Source organism: Labrus bergylta, chromosome 5 (genome assembly GCF_963930695.1).
Source record: "Labrus bergylta chromosome 5, fLabBer1.1, whole genome shotgun sequence".
NCBI classification, from domain to species: Eukaryota; Metazoa; Chordata; class Actinopteri; order Labriformes; family Labridae; genus Labrus; species Labrus bergylta.
The window spans coordinates 23,784,957-23,801,444 of record NC_089199.1 but is presented as its reverse complement, the minus strand read 5'-3'; the positions used below and the strand labels follow the sequence as shown (position 1 = coordinate 23,801,444).

Below are 16,488 nucleotides of genomic sequence, written 5' to 3'. Positions count from 1 at the left end.
TGTGTGTGTGTGTGTGTGTGTGTGTGTGTGTGTGTGTGTGTGTGTGTGTGTGTGTGTGTGCGTGTGTGTGTTTGCCCTGACGTAACCTGGTAAAGGTTGTTAGTGTGTGACTGACTGGAGCTGGCTGGTCAGAAGATTAGCACTAACTCGTTTAACATCTGATGTGCTGCCTTAAAGTAGATCACACCTGCAGGCTGGCTGAAGGGTGCGCGTGTGTGTGTGTGTGTGTGTGTGTGTATGTGTGTGTTTGCAAGCGTGTCTGTGTGTGTGTTTGTGTGTGTGTGTGTGTGTGTGTGTGTGTGTGTGTGTGTGTGTGTGTGTGTGTGTGTGTGTGCGAGAGAGAGAGAGGGAGAGAGTGACAGAGAGAAAGAGAGAGTGAGAGAGAGAGAGATAGAGAGAGAGAGAGAGAGAAATATAAGGATAGACGGTGTGTGTGTGTGTTTGTGTTTTATCAAACAGGCCTTCAGTCAGTTCTTTAGAGAAGAAGTCAATGCAGTGAGGAACATATTTAGGTGTTCCACTTCTAAACTTTATTTCTCCGTGCCCGTTGTTTTGACGATGTGAAGAGAAGGAGGACGTTAAAAATGAGGACAGAAGCTCCCGTCGAGCTGTTGGATCTCCCTCTGCCAACGTTTTTCTCATTTCCTTTGAACCTGTCACCAAAAAATAAAAATAAAAATAACATAGCCAGAAATTATAATGAGATTAAAATTCATACCAATAGTCAGGCACACAAACACACACACACACACACACACACACACACACACACACACATACGCACACACACACGTCCAAATCCATATATATATATAGCATATATATGCAAGCCAGCAAATACCGACACAATGTTGCACTGCATGTTATGTGTCTCATACTGATGGACAAGTTACCCTTTAACCCCAATTTCCACATTCTCCGTGCACGCCACGGTCCGTCAGTGCCACGCACTATGCCGTAGTTCGTTGCCAATCATTGTGTTTCCACAGTGAGCGCCTCGGTCGGTCTCCGGAGGCGTGCCACCAGCACCACTGTGGTCCGTTTCAAATATGCTGGGAGTCTATTTTCAACAGAGTACGCTGCAGGTTCGAGTCAAGCTGGACAGACTATCACAACCCAAACAGGAAGTCAGACAAGGAAACGCACAGAGCGTCGGGTCAATTTCAAAATAAAACACAATATACAGACTAGCAATCATATTTTTCATCACTTTATCAACATAACATATCAAAACAGAATGTACAACAAATCATCCTCAGAAAGACAAAGCTACATGTTGTTTGCACGTTTTTTTCTCTTTATTCCCACGTGATCTTGTAGTTCTCCTGTGATCTTGTAGTTCTGCTGTGATCTTGTAGTTCTCATGTGATCTTGTAGTTCTGCTCATGGTTGTGCTCATGTTCCAGAAACAGATCCAGTGGGGCAGGGCGGAGAAAAACTGTGGCGCTTGCGGACTGCGGCGCCTTTCCTTTTGACCTATAACATCAAATACAAAACAATCGACAAAGAAGTTAGCAAGCGGCAAACTGGTTTTATGTCTGTACATTTCATAGGTTTTTTACGCCATGTTGATACCTTTGTCTTGTTTTCTTCTACGCCTTTAATTGCTGTTCGACTTCCAGGTCAAATCCCTGCGTGGTGACTATGGAGCATGCTCAGAAGACCTCGGCTAATTTGAGGCAGATTGAGACATATACATGCACAGTAAATCGACCTCCCACCGCATTGTCTAGGTGTGTTAGTCCGACTTCCAGAAATTTGGCTGAGAACGATTTCACTCACACTAACATGTTTACATGGAGTTTAAAAGTCCAGTTTTTGTAGAACTAACACAATAGATCAACACTTTCTAACACCATGGAAACATACTAACAGCTTCAATGTAGATACAAAATGTCATGTTATGCAGACGACTGTATTGTGTACTTCAGCTGCTGTATAAGGGTTGCAAGTAAGACACTGCAAAAAAATGTTATCCATTTACAAATAATTACAAACTACTTTCCTAATCTTAAAACTGCAATTATATTATATATTATGTGCAGGGTTTATCTACATCAGTGTTTCTCAACTTCAGCTTCAGGACCCACAACCAACTCCTACCTGAAAAAATCGCGACCCAAATTTCTAATATTTTTCAACCAATCAGATTGATTTGAAATAAAATTCTGCCGTTTTTGCAGTTTCTGTCAACTGTTTTTTTTACAACGGATGGTGCAAAACATGATGCTGACAGACTGTTTGAGACCAGGATTTTTCCAGGGACATGCTCGCGACCACTTCTGGGTTCCGACCCACCAGTTGAGAACCACTGATCTACATGATCAGCAACATACAGACGATATAAAAAAGCTCCCATCTAACAAAAAGAACTATGTGTATGTCTTCCAAACAAATCAGCCAATGTGTATCACTTTTCCCGACTGAATGTGTGTCCGTCATAAATACCTGCTCTCTATGTGTACATTAATTAGCATTCCGTCCTAGTTTTGTGAGGCTGTGTATGCATGTCTACATTTTTTGGTTTTGTGTGGCATTTGCAGTCATTCACTTTGTGTGTGTGTGTGTGTGTGTGTGTGTGTGTGTGTGTGTGTGTTTTGGCTCAGGCTGGTAGAGACCCCCTCTCTCGTAACCCCCCCTCACTCAGCTCCGTCTCTCCTGCCAATAGCTAATTGATTTGGCTCCGTCCTGCCTTTCTCTACTTACTCAAGTAGTTAATTAACTTAACTTTTAATTCGTTTCCACACAGCGCCGGGTAAAACATAAAGCTGACACCGGCTGCTGCGCTCCACCACTCGTTCTGTTTCTGTCTGACGGAGCACACAAAGCCGAGAGAGAGAGAGAGAGTCCCACCGCTCGTAAAACCGGCCTGAGGGCTCCAAAGTTACATGACTGAGTTTACTGCTGACGTCACATTGTGGACAACTTTCCCTGGATTCACTCCTCGAATCAGTCCGGCTCTCTTCTTTTTGTTCAGTTTTAGTCTTCATGATTCAAGTGTTTCTCTCTGCAGCTTTTCTACCTTTTTCTCTGTTAAATGCACATTAATCATGATTTTAATTGGCACATAACACCAAATTACCGCTCTGCATCTGCATGGGGTAGATGAGCTCTTTGATTAATAGCAATTACTCCGGCAGGTGCTGAAATTTCAGGCTGGCGCTCCCTTGGAACAAAAGCTCCACTCACACCTCGTTGTGTCAGCAGTGGCGGCAGAACAATAAAGAATGGAGCTAAAAAAAAAAACAAGCAGCTTGTCAGATATGGAGGCTAAAAAGCTTCACGCTCGAGCCAAATAAAAGTAAATGACAACGTGGGATGATTGTTCCATTTTGCATTCTGATTTATTACCTCACACGTTTAATTAATAATTAAATTGATGGCTGGTTTTGTTCCTCACAATCTTGGGATGGGAGACGTGCCTGCGAGGTAAAAATCATGAGGATGTTTAAAAAATGACAGAAACAGAAAAAGATCAACTTTTTCAAGAAATCTGCAACAAGAAATCTGTTGCATGTTTTATGTTGCAGACACATTTTTCCTCTTGCAGATTTCAGTAAATTATTTCATTATTTCGGTCCCTTGTCATGCATTTCCATATGGATGACACATGCATAATTGTATTTATAAAGATGTTCCATAACATTGCAGACGACCCCACACTCAGTGAGTCACAGTGACTCGTCATAGAAAGAAGGAGAGCGCAGGTGGAGGTACTAACGTTAATGATGTCTGTGGTCCACTCAAGAGTCTCGTTAAACCAGTGGACCAGGATGCAGAACACCGGTGCCCTCTTAAAAAGATGAAATCGTTAATAAAAGTTTAAGGTGCATCTGTTCCTGTCTTGTTCTGACACATCACGATGTCCACTGTGGAGTTTTTTAATTGATTGTATCATGCATCATGTAGCACATACAAGCACAAAAATGATCAGAAATAGGTCAATGACTCAGCTAACGCCTCTCATGTGACCAACCTTCATCATCAGAGGCTTATATTTCGAGATCCATCCACTTCAAGATCTTCAACTGAGTCCAGTTGTCTTTGGATCAAGCTTTGATTTATCAAATATTTTACACACAGAGGTGCAGTCGTTTTCTGGGTGATCAAGATAGAAACTCACCAGGCTTTCTATCAATGCTGCGTGCAGTCCAACAGAATGACAACATCAACAAAAGAGTGGAGAAGAACATACTGGAGAACAGAAAACCGTTTGACCCATCCACGGAGATTGTAGCGGCCGTAGGCAGACAGTCAATGCACTGACTCCTGACACAGGATATAAACGTCAGGTGAAGTCAGAGCCAAAAATGTTTGCGTTCACACATACAGCTCCTCCTGAAAGTATCAGGAGTTTTTCCGGAGTTTTCTGCAAGTGTGAAAGCCCTATTCGCGTTAAAACAACTTGAAGGAATATCACCCGTTGTAACATGAATCTGTATTGACATTGGGTCATATATGTAGTAGAAATGTGAAATAAATTTTTTTTTTTAAGTTAAAAGTTGGTGCCTTCTTGGCCGAGAAAAGGCAGAAAGTGTCTTTTTGGCTCATGTGGATGAAAGACTCCAAATCCCAGAATGCACAGCACCACAGGCCACTCCCACTAAGGTCCTCTATTTACAGACTAAACATACGGCCGTTTCCTCAACTGATTCCGAGATTTCTTCCAGAAGGAATTGGCATCTTGGAAATTCCCGGCAGAAAACAGACTCTATGTCTGTGTCCATAGACAATCAATGAGAGCACCGACACCACCAGTCCGCCCCAGCTAGAGCCGGCCCCAGTCTCCTCGTCCTCACCGCCGCCAACAGGCAGGCCTTATGTCTGGGCTACTGAGCTGGCAGCGGCCTGCGGCAGCCAGCAATATAGCGGCCTGGCGGTAGCCAAGACACAAGACCGGCCTGTCTCGCCGCAACCCGAGCAACCATCTCGCCGCTAAATTGCGGCTCGTAGAGATAGCCACGAACATCAGATTCGAGAACATGACCTTCAAAATCAATCTCAGCTTCTCCATAGAGCCTGATAGCTTAGCTTCCAAGCAATATGGCGGACGTTAAGTTTCGATTCTGGGAGTGAGTTCCCACCCACTGATCTATGATTGGTCTGTAGCTTCAGTGGTCGAAAATATGAGGAACTAGCGTTGTAGTTTCACCCCGATAACCGCAACAGCTTTCAGTGACGCAAAATGGCGATTTTTGCATCACTGGAAGTTCCTTTTCAGACTTAAAAATACAAAGATTTCCCGTCTCAGGGTAAAATGAAGGCGGGATGCACGACCATTCAAAAATACTATAGGTATAAATAGGTATAAAATAAATAGGTTTCTAATGATACAAAGCTTAATGCAAATGGGTGAAGTATCCCTTTAAAGTTCTGTCTCTCTGGCCTTAAGCTCACAAGCTTTAAAATCACACACAAAGGTCTGAAATGAACATTTATGCAGGAGCTTGCTGCATCATGAATGGACGCTCGGTCCATCACAAAGGTGTTCCCATTACGCAAGACTTCTGACGGTCTTTATCACTCTCAAACTTTTTTCAGGCTTTTCATGACATCTTGTTTTATCCTCCTCCTGCCCTCCCCCCGTGTCCTTGGTTCTGTCCTTCTCTCCTCTCCTCTGGGTCCGTCTGTTCATTTGTCTCCTTTTTGGCATTTCTCTCTATCAGTCTTAAGAACACTCTCATAAAGAATATTTTTCTTTCTCTCTGTTGGTTTGAAGGTATTTAAGGCCATTCTGCCGACACAGAGGGCGGTCGAACTCTTTCCACATTCCTGTCTGCTGCTTTTTTTCTGGACTCTTTCTGCAGGATTTAAGCCAGTTTAGTGTTTGTTGGAACTCCACAGTTGGTCCTTTTTGGAACAAACTGAGGTTTAAAACAACGAGATGTGTTGCAACTTCTGCAGACGTTTGGAGGTATTTAAGAACAGGAACTTATTCTGTTAATAGTGAAAGTGAACTCATTTCACTTTGCATTACTGTTGGAGGTTTAATGCAACCAATCATCACTCCAGTGTTCATATCATCCCCTGCTCTCTCCCTCAGCTGGGTTAATCCCCCTCCTCGTCCATGAACTGAGTCTGGATGAACCCTCCTGCAGCTTCCAACTGGTCCCAGTTTGATGACCTGTTAGCTTCAATCAGTACCAGGTCCCAGTTTGATGACCTGTTAGCTAGGATCAGTACCAGGTCCCAGTTTGATGACCTGTTAGCTAGGATCAGTACCAGGTCTCAGTTTGATGACCTGTTAGCTAGCATCAGTACCAGGTCCCAGTTTGATGACCTGTTAGCTAGGATCAGTACCAGGTCCCAGTTTGATGACCTGTTAGCTTCGATCAGTACCAGGTCCCAGTTTGATGACCTGTTAGCTAGCATCAGTACCAGGTCTCAGTTTGATGATCTGTTAGCTAGGATCAGTACCAGGTCTCAGTTTGATGACCTGTTAGCTAGCATCAGTACCAGGTCCCAGTTTGATGACCTGTTAGCTAGGATCAGTACCAGGTCCCAGTTTGATGACCTGTTAGCTTCGATCAGTACCAGGTCCCAGTTTGATGACCTGTTAGCTTCGATCAGTACCAGGTCCCAGTTTGATGACCTGTTAGCTAGCATCAGTACCAGGTCCCAGTTTGATGACCTGTTAGCTAGGATCAGTACCAGGTCCCAGTTTGATGACCTGTTAGCTTCGATCAGTACCAGGTCCCAGTTTGATGACCTGTTAGCTAGGATCAGTACCAGGTCCCAGTTTGATGACCTGTTAGCTTCGATCAGTACCAGGTCCCAGTTTGATGACCTGTTAGCTTCGATCAGTACCAGGTCCCAGTTTGATGACCTGTTAGCTAGGATCAGTACCAGGTCCCAGTTTGATGACCTGTTAGCTTCGATCAGTACCAGGTCCCAGTTTGATGACCTGTTAGCTAGGATCAGTACCAGGTCCCAGTTTGATGACCTGTTAGCTAGCATCAGTACCAGGTCCCAGTTTGATGACCTGTTAGCTAGGATCAGTACCAGGTCTCAGTTTGATGACCTGTTAGCTTTGATCAGTACCAGGTCTCAGTTTGATGACCTGTTAGCTAGGATCAGTACCAGGTCTCAGTTTGATGACCTGTTAGCTAGGATCAGTACCAGGTCTCAGTTTGATGACCTGTTAGCTTCGATCAGTACCAGGTCCCAGTTTGATGACCTGTTAGCTTCGATCAGTACCAGGTCCCAGTTTGATGACCTGTTAGCTAGGATCAGTACCAGGTCCCAGTTTGATGACCTGTTAGCTTCGATCAGTACCAGGTCCCAGTTTGATGACCTGTTAGCTAGGATCAGTACCAGGTCCCAGTTTGATGACCTGTTAGCTAGCATCAGTACCAGGTCCCAGTTTGATGACCTGTTAGCTAGGATCAGTACCAGGTCTCAGTTTGATGACCTGTTAGCTTTGATCAGTACCAGGTCTCAGTTTGATGACCTGTTAGCTAGGATCAGTACCAGGTCTCAGTTTGATGACCTGTTAGCTAGCATCAGTACCAGGTCCCAGTTTGATGACCTGTTAGCTAGCATCAGTACCAGGTCCCAGTTTGATGACCTGTTAGCTAGCATCAGTACCAGGTCTCAGTTTGATGACCTGTTAGAAATAGCTGAAATATGTCTGACTGTAGCAATATTATTATCTTTTTCTGAGATAAATGCAAAGAAACAGGCTTAAAGGATGCTGAGATAACTTCTTCATGATGAAGATTTATAAAAAGTAAACATTCACGATTTCTCAGCTCTGTCTGCAAGAGAACAAGCAAATCACTTTTATAAGACAAAGACAAAAATTGCACTGAACAGAAAATAGAAATGTTTAACTAGCGCTGTTCTCCTGAGCTAATGACCTAAACAAGAGAACAGAGAACATAGTTGAGCACATCTCAACTGAAGCTAAAATGCAAATCACACAGAATTTGCGTCTATTTTACGTTTTTGCAGCAATGTGCTTTGTGATAAATGAAAGTAGCAGAACTCCAAAACAAGCTCTCATAGCAGCCCTGACATCTACATTTCCTTCTAAATTGTAACGCCTGATGCTACTTCTTTTTTTACTGCCGCCAAGGTCTAGAAATAAAATGAATCTAACTTTTTTAGCTTGTTAGTTTGAGCCGTCTTCCATTCGATACTGAACAGGTGGAATAGGACACACACACACACACAGAAGTACATTTTTTTCTTTTCTCATATTGTATCTCAGAGGAGCATGAGATCATGACTCATTCATTCCCAGGAAGGAGGGAAAACTCATAAATTGTGACACAGACCCAAACCAGCCTGATAAACACACACACACAAACACACACACACACACACACTGCGGCCTCGGTGATGATGTCAGGGTTAAATGAAGCAGAACGTCTCCGCAGGACGTCTCCTCCTTCACATGTTTATTTCTGACCCAGATCTGAATCTTCCTGCAGGAACACGGAGCAGCTGCCGTGATAAGCAGGTTAATAAACCTCTTAGGGAGAGACAGAGGAGGCGATTAATGCTCACACCTCCACATGAGATTACACACAAACTGTAGATGCACAGGAAGTGTGTGTCAAAGAATACAAACTCAAACTGTAGTTACAACTTGGTCACAAATACACAAACTGTCCGTCTTTATTAGAAGAAAATGGCATGCAATGAGTGAGGTTATTGCATGAAGTTTACATGCAATAACCTCTGTAGCACTCATACACATCTGCCCCAAGGAGATAGTCACATTTGCAGTCATGTCAAAACTCCCCTGGATTGTGCACAGATTTGTGGCCCTCAGAAGAGAACATGCTGCTCTTTATTCAGTTAAAACAATATTTATCGTTATCAAATATTCTCTGTGACTGTGTCATAATAACATTCACCAAACCAAACCCTCCTGTGAGCCGTGGGTGAAGAGTAAGGATGATCTGTAGGAAGTGGAAAGGCTTCATGTTGGAACCTGAGAAACGTGCAGACAACAGCGCCCTCTGCTGGACAACTGTATTCTTCAAAAAATAACCAACAGGCCCAAAGAAAACAAGAGGAGGACTGCACAGAAGTTTTTGTGACGTTTTGAGGGGGTGCACATAACGCCAAACAGCGGTTACATCACTCTCTACAAACATGACAAACTTCATTGATAAAAAAAAGGGATTTAGCCTGACAGAACGGGGAAGGCCACTGTTTTAATAAGTTCATTTTCTGGGTATACAAATATTTAGTTTGACCCGAATTGACACTTAAGTTAAAATATAACAGAAACAAATTGTCAGATCACAGCAGATGTAATCCAGTAACCCTTGTGGTCTTTATTCTAAAATGACTGGTTTTGTCATTGGCGTCTGGTGGCCTTGATGAGAGGCAGGGGGGCCAGCTGTGACCTATGCAAAAATAAATGTGTTAACTTAACGGTTAGAAATACTAAACAACGACTACTGAGGCTGAGGAGCTTTGAGTGTGATGTAACAAAGTGGACTCAATAAAATGAGGTGCATAAACTACATGTTGATCTTCATGATAAGAAGAAAGTGAAATATGTTACGCTGAGGAATAAAAGGCTTAAATGTTGGAGCATGCACAAACAGGATCATATGGACATGCATTAATGTAGAGGGCTCAGAGTGAGGGGGCTGCACTCGCTGAGCTGCACTGATGTCACACATTGCGTGTCATTATCCACAATTACCTGCCAACACCTCCTTCCAATTAGTGGTCTAATTAGGCTGCAAGACTCCCAGTCTGTCTCCCTCTCTGCTCTTTCATCACCAGCTCTGACCTGCAGCAGTTCTGCAACCCACTCAGCCCCACCTCCATCTACACCCCATCCAACTGTAGGCTCCGACTGGGAGTTTTCAGATCTCAGACAGTTAAAAAGGTGTGTGTGTGTGTGTGTGTGTGTGCGTGTGTGTGTGTGCGCATTCCTGGGATGGTGACCGAGGCAGGACTGTTTTTCTGTGACTCAGGAAGTTTTGCAAGAGAAACATTTCAGGAGTCAGTGACATCATTGTTTTTATTGTAAAATAACCATTGAGAAATACAAATGGAATACTTTCCCATGATTGATCACATCAGCTTGTTTATGATGTGTTATCTGTCTGAACTCTGTTAATCTAAAAAAAGTTTTCCCGGTTAAATTGAAAGACATAGAGTGTTTCAGTTTTTTTGGCCTTCACTTTTTGTGTGGGCGGAGTTGGAGCATGCACCTCCAGTAATTAAACAGCAGAGGGCAGCATCCTGCAGTAAACACTGCACTAGGCTGCTCTTTTAGAAAACTGGGCTCCTGCTTTTTAAGGAGATCAATATAACCACTAAATGAGTCATAAAAAGGACTTCTATTGAGAGTTAGTTATTGCATTTTTATTGGGTTGTATATTTATTTTTATAGGAATTGAAAAGGGATAGACATGGATTTGAAATCTTGGCACATTTCAGGTCACTGTTTTTGTGACGTATTACAACATTTATCAGTTTTAAATTGTGTTGAATGGACAAACAGATTTATAGATCATTTAGTTACAGTGTTGTTATTGTATTGAACAGTCAAAAAAAATTGCATTTAAATAATAAAATGGTCAGAAAAACAACACATGTCAAAGGTGTCACCTTTAAGAAAGGTTAGATGTTGTTAGGCACAAAAAACTTTCTAGGTAAGTTCATGAAAGTCAGAGTGTTGATAATATAACATCATTTTATGGTGCTTTTTATTCCACTCAGGGCTTTAACTCAATCTATCGGGTAACATTTTTAGATCTCTTAGCCCGTCCATTGCCCCGGCTATATTCAGCCAAAGTGGACTTCAAGGGTTGCCATCAGCTGATTTCTCACTATGAACACACACACACACACACACACACACACACACACACACACACACACACACACACACACACACACACACACACACACACACACACACACACACACACACACACACACACACACACACACACACACACACACACACACACACACACACACACACACACACACACATGAAACATAATGCAGCAGGTTCATTAGAGCACGGAGATGGTAGAGGTGGCGTGCAGACAGTCTATGGTCGTGCAGCGATCACAGGGAATAACCGTCACCACACCCTCCCCCACTCGCTCCAGGTGAAGTCTCTTGATTATATCCTGCTGCGTTCTCACATCAGCTCACTTGGACTTTCTACAGAATAAATAAAACTCTTTAGTTCACATTGAGATCAAATTTTCTTGTAAAAAAAAAGTAAAAAAGTCCTCCTCAACAGTAGAGGCATTAAAGCCCCCCAACCCTCCACACAAAAAGTGAAGGCCAAAAAAACTGAAACACTCTCTATGTCTTTCAATTAAACCGGGAAAACTTCTTTTAGTGTAAAAACTTGTGTAAAATAGAAATATCACATAAATAACTATTGATGTCACTGACTCCTGAAATGTTTCTCTTGCAAAACTTCCTGAGTCACAGAAAAACAGTCCTTCTGAAACAGTGTTTCAGTTTTTTTGGCCTTCACTTTTTGTGTGGGCGGAGTTGGAGGGTTGGGGGGCTTTAATGCCTCTACTGAGAGAAAGAAATCAAACAGGGAAAAAGTATGAAGTTTTTTTTTGGTTTTTTTTACTTTTTTTTTTACTACAAGAAAATTTGATCTCAATGTGAACTAAAGAGTGGAGAAGAACATACTGGAGAACAGGAAACATAACGTAAAATAGAAATATCACATAAATAACTATTTTTTTAGATTAACAGAGTTCAGACAGATAACACATCATAAACAAGCTGATGTGATCAATCATGGGAAAGTATTCCATTTGTATTTCTCAATAGTTATTTTACAGTAAAAACAATGATGTCACTGACTCCTGAAATGTTTCTCTTGCAAAACTTCCTGAGTCACAGAAAAACAGTCCTGCCTCGGTCACCATCCCAGGAATGCGCACACACACACACACACACACACACCTTTTTAACTGTCTGAGATCTGAAAACTCCCAGTCGGAGCCTACAGTTGGGTGGGATGTAGATGGAGGTGGGGCTGAGTGGGTTGCAGAACTGCTGCAGGTCAGAGCTGGTGATGAAAGAGCAGAGAGGGAGACAGACTGGGAGTCTTGCAGCCTAATTAGACCACTAATTGGAAGGAGGTGTTGGCAGGTAATTGTGGATAATGACACGCGAAATCTGCCATAAAATCATAAAACCAGAAATATGTCCATAATAATATTTGATCACTGGTATATGTTGAGTTAAATTTGGGACAGACTGTAATCATTTTTGTATACTACAATTTGGCCCTCTGGCAGTGACCGTTGAAGTGAAGTTGCCCGTCCCTGGTCTAGTGTGTGCGTTCAGATGATTATAACGTACAAAATTGGTGGACACCGCCCTTATGTCTTTGGTCTCCTCGTTTTTAAAATCAGGTCACATGTGAAGAAGTTTGGTGGGTAGTCAGCCGAAATTGCTTCATCCTGATGGATATCGCAGCATTTCTCGTTCATCCTGTTGTGACTTTGACCATTTCATAATATCAGAAACTCCCCGTCTCCTTTGTTCAGAGTGCAAGCTTACTCAACTACTAAAGACGCTTAATTTCCCCCTAACCATAACCTCTTTCCTTCTTTTCTAATGAAACATGGAAGCAACAATAAACAAATCTAAATAGATTATTACATCTTGGTTTCACTTTCACATCTGTGTGCAGTCAAACCCTCATTACATTAAGAGTGACCGCCTTACTGCTGACAGAATTAGAGCTGAGGGAGCACCTGAGCTCACCACACTGGCGCCAAAAAAAACAATGCATGACATATGACATGCAACCCTAACGAAGGGGGGGGGCAGGGAGGGTTGAGGGTGTGATGTGTGATGAAATGGTTAATAGAACAGGTTGGCAGACTTGTTCGACGTGAATGTTTTAGATAGTTATGGGTTGGGCTACCTGAAGGCCAATGTTTTAAAAATCAATCCGTGCTGGCTCGTCACAGTGCTGCTGACTGTCTGCCAGCGTGCGTTCATCTGCTGACCTGAGAGAAGAAGGAAAAAGATCTGCCAAGATGACAGAGAATAAAGAATCCAGTAAGTATTTTTATTTTGAGATTTATTTTTGGGGCTTTTTATACCTTTATTGTAGATACAGGACAGTGGATAGAATCAGAAATCAGAGAGAGAGAGAGAGAGAAAGAGAGAGAGAGGGGAGTGATATCCTGGAGAGGAGCCACAGGTGAAATCTGAAAACGGGCTATACCGACTTTGAGAACTACAGCCTCTGTACATGGGTTGTGCGCACTTACCACTAGGCTATCTGCGTCCCAACAGAGCTTTTCTAAATATCCATTGAGTGACTTCATCATCATATCTTTCTCTGCCTGAGTCCTTCAAACCTGCATCCTGCCGTGTGCATATAGGAACAGCTTTTTGGAAACTATTTAAAGAAGCAAAGTGTTGCAGGCAGACAGTGAGTTCATGCTCAGATAAGTTGTAACATCACAAAAGGTACACGATGGGAGAAAAGTCCCATGGTGCTACAGCCTTCGTACATGGAGCGTGCACACTATTCACTAGGCAACTGGAAACCCCACTAACATCTGTATTTGCAGCACATTAAAGGTAATACATGTTTTTTACGCATTTCAAACAATGTCTTAAACACACTGTAGCGTAACTGAAATCGAGCAGGGGTCCAATTGGGCGCCAGACAGACCCTTAAGTCTGTCAAAAAAGTCTCAGGGTGAATAGCTCTTATTCCCACTGAAATTCAACACAAAACCACGCTATGAAATACAATTAAATCAAAGTTCATTTATAAATTAAACATAAATTCAGGACAACAGAAATATTTCATATTTAAACAAAACATCTCATATAACTAAAGGTCAAAGTCCATGATTTCAAGTTCATCAAAAAAGAAGATTTAAACTGGTCCAATGTTCTCATATTAAATATGAATATTAAAGAAAGCGAGGGGTTGAGGGTGTGTGTGTGTAGGTGTGTGAGCAGCTATTTGGACGGGGGAAAGAGAGATTGGAGACCAGAAGCAAGGGAAGTCTTGAGGTGAGGTAACACAGAGAGAGAGAGTGAGTTGATATCACCTGTCCAGGTTTTGATTCCTGAGAGGGGTTGCAGCGTTACCACTCCAATGATAATCTCATAACTGCCCGATCATCTGAAGCTCCAGTCCATACCTCCAGAGCAAAGAAGGCAAAACAATCTGCCCACTCCAGGTTTTCATGAACGCTCCTCTCCTTGAATTGTTTGGCATCCAAGAATATTGTAAGCAGCCTGAACCCTCCTTCTCCAGTTGTCCAACACTGTACTCTGCAGCAATCCTCTGTCTCCTCTCACACACACTCTCCCTCTCAGGTGCAAACAATTATCAATTTGCCTCTCCTAGGCCACATTCCTTCCTCACAGCCCTCTGCTGTGCAGCTGGATGCAGTCTGGAACCCTGTCTGCTACAACACAGTAAAAACTCAAACTTAGCAAGTGCCGACATGTTGTTGTTGGAGTGTCTTTGTTCCCTCGTTATCTACGAGCGAGATGCACTCTCTGTCTGCAGGATGTTTGTTGCAGAGCGTGCACTTTGGGTTTGGAGAGCCGTATGAAAGCAGCTTCCTGTTGCAGACAGTAATAATGATGTGTTGGTGGGTTAAAGACGTTTTTATCGATGCTCATTTGCTGAAAACTACAGAAATTGATTGCATTCAAATGGTAAACAAAATTACCAAGATTATTATCTTGAAGAGGCTGCACGGTGCTGCACGGTGCTGCAGCGGTTAGCGCTGTTTCCTCACAGTGAAGAGGTTCCTGGTCTGAATCCCCGTCTGACAGGAGCCTCTCTGTGTGGAGTCTGCATGTTCTTCCCGTACATGTGTGGGTTCTCTCCGGGTACTCCGGCCTCCTCCCACAGTCCAAAGACATGCTCGTTAGGTTAACTGCTGACTCTAAATTGTCCGAACTGAAAAAGTCTATTCACTATTTTATTTTAATTTTTTACATGTACTTTATTAGTCCTGCAAGGGGAAATTTGGGTTTACACTCTGTTTAATGAACATGAACACACACATAGGCCTAAATACACACACATGCACAAACAGGATCCTATAGACATGCATTAATGAAGAGGTGTCAGAGTGAGGGGGCGGCCCAGTGAGCCTCCGGTTCCAAACCCGAGTCCCTACAGACTGAAAGCAGCTATGAAACAGTACATTTTGCTCCTGTTATTTCCATTTCCATCTATATTAAAAAGGAAATAATGTTCAGAAATGGTAAAGAGGTAATAATGGTTTTGAAGTGTCTAAAAATGCAAATTCTGGTTGACGTTTTTTGTTTTGGATTTTGAAAATTTCAAAAAATCAGAGAATCGAAAAAAGACCAAGTACTTTGAGTTTTCTGTTGTATCTTTCATCACAAGAAGTACATTGAGTTACACAAGTCTGAGCTGCTGCTGCCGCCCACTGAGCTACTGCCGCCCAACACAACTAACATCATAATTGAATAGTGCAGATTAAAGGTTCAAAATGAGTCGTTATAAAGGAAAGAGAGGACAGTTACAGAAATCTTGACTCTACTATTTGTAACTCATCCTATCATAAGCTGAATGATCGTGCACACAGCTTGGTTTTTGAAGGTCAAGGGCGTGAGATAGCTGATTGTTTGATGCATTTTCCTCTCTGAACTGTTTGGTGTTTTTGTTTGAGCTTTAGGTCTGTGCTTGTGTGTGGTCCAGGATGAAGTGTAACTACGAGTCCTGTCATGTCTTGTCCTGCTCAAACACATGACTTAACATTTGTAGCTCATCCATCTGTGACGTTTCATGAACAGCTGAGAGTGTTTACATATTTTAACCACTCTCACCACACCCTAACCTCATTTTCCTCGTTGCCCTAGTCAGCACGATGACTCTTTACAAGCCCAGCCTGTTTTAAGAGATTGGTTACACACTGTACTGGGGGTGAATGTTTTGACTGTTTTTGACTCATCAGTTTTGATTTGATGAAGGATAAGAGTTATTCACAATAAGGCGTGTAGCTGACATGATTGACAGACGGACGCGGTGTAACGGTTTGTCAGGAAGTTTAAAACCTGCCTCAGCTCCAGCTCTCAGCCTGTCGTTAGATCGACTGAAAGTTAGACTGAGACAGTATTTCCAGCATGGAGACTGCCGCCATCAATGGGACTCCAGCGCCCCCTGCAGGAACAGACGGGTGACGTCTCTCAGGCCTCATCCATTAATCCCTCGATGGAAATAGCGTCAAAGGGGGGAGGGGACTTTCATCTGGCAAGCTTAAAAGATTATGAAGCAGCTTTATTACCTTCACGACGGTCGAACTAGCGATGGCCGATACCAAACTCTTTCAAATTGACATGATAGCGATTTTTTTGCTGTCATTTTTTATACCAAGGCAAATCATTTCTGATAATGCTTGTGTAACATTTTATGAGTATTCCTTTTTTTCAAAACCAAAACTATATAAAAAAAAAATTATAAAAAACTTTTGAAGCTTGCCATCTAGACTCATAACCTCATGTAAG

General features: G+C 42.5%; 1 protein-coding gene and 1 long non-coding RNA gene across 2 annotated transcripts in view; one reads left to right on the top strand and one right to left on the bottom strand.

Moving 5' to 3' along the window:
- Window positions 1-594: 594 nt before the first annotated feature.
- Window positions 595-14,361, bottom strand: LOC136179264 (uncharacterized). Its single transcript, XR_010666440.1, has 3 exons — window positions 14,046-14,361; window positions 12,896-13,002; window positions 595-1,476 (listed from the first exon to the last, which is right to left on the bottom strand). It is a non-coding gene; the product is annotated as an uncharacterized lncRNA (long non-coding RNA).
- Window positions 12,809-16,488, top strand: part of LOC109998374 (protein-glutamine gamma-glutamyltransferase 5-like) — a 16,146-nt gene continuing 12,466 nt past the window's right edge. The window contains exon 1 of the mRNA XM_065955239.1: window positions 12,809-13,032. Within this exon, the coding sequence (XP_065811311.1) occupies window positions 13,011-13,032 (22 nt within the window). The 5' untranslated portion in view covers window positions 12,809-13,010. The remainder of the gene's footprint in view (window positions 13,033-16,488) is intronic.